This window comes from Carlito syrichta, unplaced genomic scaffold, assembly GCF_000164805.1.
Source record: "Carlito syrichta isolate Samal-C Ts95f unplaced genomic scaffold, Tarsius_syrichta-2.0.1 Scaffold305792, whole genome shotgun sequence".
Lineage (NCBI taxonomy): Eukaryota > Metazoa > Chordata > Mammalia > Primates > Tarsiidae > Carlito > Carlito syrichta.
The window spans coordinates 487792-492888 of record NW_007249888.1 but is presented as its reverse complement, the minus strand read 5'-3'; the positions used below and the strand labels follow the sequence as shown (position 1 = coordinate 492888).

General features: G+C 40.3%; 1 protein-coding gene across 3 annotated transcripts in view; it reads left to right on the top strand.

Annotated features, from left to right (window-relative positions):
- Window positions 1–5097, top strand: part of AGXT2 (alanine--glyoxylate aminotransferase 2) — a 44609-nt gene that overhangs the window by 21046 nt on the left and 18466 nt on the right. For all 3 annotated transcript variants that reach the window (XM_008062673.1, XM_021714806.1, XM_008062672.1), the window contains 2 exons: window positions 2354–2454; window positions 3001–3093. In XM_008062673.1, the coding sequence (XP_008060864.1) occupies window positions 2354–2454; window positions 3001–3093 (194 nt within the window). The remainder of the gene's footprint in view (window positions 1–2353; window positions 2455–3000; window positions 3094–5097) is intronic.

Below are 5097 nucleotides of genomic sequence, written 5' to 3'. Positions count from 1 at the left end.
GGGCTCAGGCAATCCACTCACCTCAGCCTCCCAAAGGCGCAGGATTACAGGCTGAGCCACCGAGCCTGGTTTCAATTTCAACACACAGATGGAGACTTCTGGAGCTTGGGCAAGCTGCTGGGCAATTTTCCCCTTCTTCACTGGTCCTCTCCCATCCACAGGAATTTGTGCCTGTCTGTCTGTGTGGTAAGGTTTACAGCTTAGTGAAGCATGCATCACCACTGCAGGTATGTATCTATCATCTTTAAGCAGGATGGTAACGTAAACATGGTTACTACTAAGATATCTGAAGTAAATAGACAGCTGTTACTGGTAATATGACAACCTAGGTTATATCCAGCTGAGAAAACAACTGAAAATCCAGGATAAAATATGAAACAGATTCTCTTTAATGCATCGATGTAAGAAAGTATGAATTCTCAGACACTCAAAGAGGTCATTAGGGCACTTCAGCAGCTCTTGCCCTTAGAGCATCTGTCAAAACTCGTGACCTTGAGTGTCAGTGTTTATGGCTCTATGGAGTTCAAGAAAAAGATAAAGCCCAGGGCCCAGTCAAAGTAAGAGATTTGATAGGAAACCCTCCCCTGCCTTGAAGCTGGAACCCCCCAAGAGGCCACACTTTCATCCATGGGTCAACTAGAAATAAACACACCAACAACGACAACCTGTCACAGGCCAAAGGGTCTGCAAGAATTCAGGTGCTGATGAAAGTGGAGGGGATCTGGGAGGAACCACCACTGAAAGGGTGACCTGCAGATCAGCCCTCGAAGGCTTTACATTCTGAACTCTCACTTCTCAAGCTGGTACTTTAAAGGAATCTTAGACTAGTAATGCTGCAAATACAAATATGCTGCAATCACAAGTATGCTCTGGAGGAACCTACTGCATTCAAGGCCTCAATGAAGCCTCACAAATAAAATTCCAAAGAAAATAAACCATCCACAGTCAAAAATAAAAAGCCTGCAAGGAAACAAAACCCCACAACCAAGGAAAAGCTCCCCAAGGATTTCAAATTACAGAATGATCAGACAGTCAAATGAGTATGTTTACTACATTCAAAGATAATCAAATATAAGCTTGAAAACATGTGCAGTGGATAAGGAACTATATAGAATGACAAGGCAAGTTTTGAAGACAATTATATTTTCTAGTAATAAAAATAAATTCTTGAAATTTAAAACTTTGCTGGGTGCGGTGGCTCATGCCTGTAATCCCTTGGGAGGCAAAGGTGAGAGGATTGCCTGAGCCCACGGGTTCGAGATCAACCTGGGCAACTTGGCGAGACCTCATCTCTACAATAAATCAAAAATTAGCCAGGTGTGGTGGCACATGCCTGTATTCCCAGCTACTTGGATGGCTAAAGTGGAAGGATTGTCTGAGTCCAGCAGGTCGAGGGTGCATTGGCCGTGAGCGTGCCACTGCACTCCAACCTGGGCAACAGAGTGAGACTCCAACTCCACAAAAAAACAAACTTAGCAGGTAGGTTTATCAGCAGTTATATTCAGCTACAAAGAGGATTAATGAATTAAAGATAATATCTGAATAACTTCACTCCCTTTCCCAATAAGAATGACCTTCAAGTGAAATTACTCAATGCCTCACACTAGCCACAATTTCTACTATTTATTTTCTTCTGAATTAATTAAACATTTCCTGAGCATCTATAGTTTACCAGACAGTCTGCTTGGCCACAGAGATTCCAGGATGAATAAGGCATAGTCCCTGCCCACAAAGAACTCTTGATTAAAGGGAGAAAAAGCCATAAAAAACAAGCACACAACCAAGCGCCAAGGGCTGCAATGGACGCAATGTACCTGGGGCTCTAGCACATTCCTCCTTAGGCTGAATTCTAATGGTTCTACTGACATATTTACTAACTCTAAAGACAGAGACACTTGGAAGTTTTTAAATTGTACCTCAGATTAAATGGCAATAAAAGGCAAATAGAGTTATTTTCAAATTGATTAAATGATCCCAATTATGTTCGAATTAGATCTGCCCGTTTGAGAGACTGGGCATCCTTAGATGAAACAGTTATCTACACCAGACTCAATGACACTTCAGACCATTTCTTTCCCAGATGAAGATAATTGAAGTGGTTTGTTTATGCCTTTATGGCTACCTCAATCTTCCTCCTTGAACCAAAGTACAAGTTGTTCATTCAGACAGAATGGTCCCCTTCAGAAATGCACCTTCCCATCTCCTAGCTTGTTGTATTCGGAGGATCTCTAATCAACTTACTCTGTTTTCTATTCTTTTTTCTGTTTCCCCATGCTTTGGATGTCATTCTTACATCTGCAAATGCTGTGGTTTAGTTGTTTGTTTGGTTTATTTGTTTGTTTGTTTGTTGCAGATTGCTGCCAAGCTAAAGACCAGTATATTGAACAATTCAAAGATACTCTCAACACTTCTGTGGCCAAGTCAGTGGCTGGATTTTTTGCAGAACCAATTCAAGTGGGTATATGAACCTTAGACATTAATCGAGGTGAATTTTCAGTTATCAGAGTTTTAACTCATGCATCCTAGAGAATTACAAATTTATTAAGTGCTCATTGTATGCCTCGCCCACTTCAATTCATACTCTTGATCTCCCTGGGGAAAAAAAAGGTCCCTGATTTTCAACTGACCTTTAAAGCTCCTATTTTCCATGCCCATACTGACCAGATAGATAGATGAAATTGAACTCCAAAAATTCTTAAGAAAGCCCTGGCAATTTTTAGCTGCTTAAAACCCTAATTTTGAGAAGTCTTTCTTTAGTCTTACCACGTTTCCTTATTCTACTATTTCTAATCTCAGAAAAGAACAAATATTTGCACACTTTTTCCAGAAAGCATGGTATAAGAGTGATGAGCCCTCTTTTTTTTCCTATAATTGAAAATGTTCTACAGGCTGTTTTTTAAATTGCTAGTATTATTATCATGATAATGGTAATAATGATCCATCTTTTTCTAAAATATCTTGTGTTGTTATTATAGGTCTTCTTGGTTTGGTCTTTTGCAGGGTGTGAATGGAGTTGTCCAGTACCCCAAGGGGTTTCTAAAGGAAGCCTTCGAGCTAGTGCGAGAAAGGGGAGGCGTGTGCATTGCAGATGAAGTGAGTGGCCATATAAGGGTGCATTTTAGTGCAGCAGTAACAGGAAAAACACAGACAGAAACTTCTTCAAACCTTCTCTGTATCCCAGGCCGAAAGCAGCCAGTGTGTGAATTCCAAAGTATGGCTATAAATTGATGAAGCTTTTGCTACTTGCTTGGTTGGTTTGTTAGCAGATGTGTCGACCAGTTTAACAAGCACAACAGAACATAAATACTCAAATTTATGTCTATCAAATAAGTTGCTAGCAGGCATAGGTGATGCTACCATTACTCAATGTATTTTTTAAAGTTATTTTCTAGGAGCAACTGACAAACCACATAGGAAATTTAATCTCCTAACCAAATTTTTATCTTAATTGCTACCAAAATAATATTAACCAATTTGGTAGCATACACTTTTCTGGCAAAACTTGCCTGGAAATGATATTTTTAAAGTAATAATAGGCCGGGTGCAGTGGCTTAAGCCTATAATCCCAGCACTTTGGAAGACCAAGGGGATTGCCTGAGCTCACAGGTTCGAGAACAACCTGGGCAACGAGACCTCATCTCTACAATAAATCAAAAAATTAGCCAGGCATGATAGAGCATGCCTATAGTTCCAGCAACTTGGCAGGCTGAAGCAAAGGATTGATTGAGCCTAGCAGGTCGACACCGGGGTGGCCGTGAGAGTGCCACTGCACTCCAGCCTGGGTGATGGAGTGAGATTCCAACTCAAATAATAATAATAATAACAATAATCTAGCTTTTAAATTAGAAGAAGGCCAGTGTTGCAAATACTGCATTAGGAAATAGTTCTCAAACAACTGTAGAAGAGCTTGAGTAAAAGCAGCATTGTTGCAATAAACACACAGTACTCCCAAAAGGACTACCTTGGAGGGAATAAAATTCACCAGCTGTGTGAGCCATAGCCTGTATGCTTTTTAAAAGGGATCAATTTCATTATAATTATACCTCATATGAGAGTGCATCGGAAAAAGTAATCCTTTGTCTGTGGAGATCAGAAGGCCAGAGCATGGTGACTAGGTCTATAGAAGTCATCCTGGCTCACTGCTGGATAACCTTTCATAATTGTACTCACAGGTGGAAAGACCCACCAAGGAAAGGTGGAGAACCTGTAAGTATGTTTCATAACTTTTCAATTCTGCCATCTTTGCCTAAACAGTTTTTCTCAACTAAAAATTCCCTGCAACTTCCCTCTTGGGCTTCCTTCTTGGCAGAAATTTTGCATATGTAGCCACATCCCTGTTATGCCCAGTTACGCTAGATGCCCCTGGCATACTGCACACAGCTTGGTCAGCTTCCTCCTGGCCTGCCCATCCTCCCTTCCCCAACCTGCAGGTAAACAGATCAAAGTCCTTGCAAAAGAAAGTTAATACATGAAAAAAAGAAGAGAAGTCTATCCAACCAGTTTAAAATTAGTTACATCAGTAAAGAAGATAAACTTTGACCTCTGAATCAGCACATAGTGAAGCTGCCACAATTGGGCTAATTAGAGGGAAAGTAGGCTGAATTCAAGGAAAATATGAATTTCAGAATGTTCTAAGATAGGCAGTTTTATGACTTTCGAAAATGTAATTGGAAACTGTCTAATATAAGGTAACCTTAAGAAGGACCATTCTGATGACTAGGTAAAGATAAGAATAACTGGAACATTCTGAGCTCTTACTACGTATCAGGCATTATTTATAATGCTTTGCATGTTAATGGTTAATACTCACAAACAATTCTATAAGAATTCCCATGTTATTATCCCCATTTTACAGATAAGAGAATTTAAGTCCAAGATGGTTAAGTCACCATCAAGGTCATGCAGTTAGTAGAGAGAGATCCAAGACACTAACTCAGGCTTCCAAAATCACACAACTGGCCACTGTACCCACCTGCCCCTCAAAAATGATGAGTTCTGGAAAGGCAAAACATGGTAAGAAAAGAGGTAGCAAAGGATGGAAAACCTGAGTGTAAGGGGCCAGTTCCCAGTTCTATCATCAAGTGATCTTACACAAGT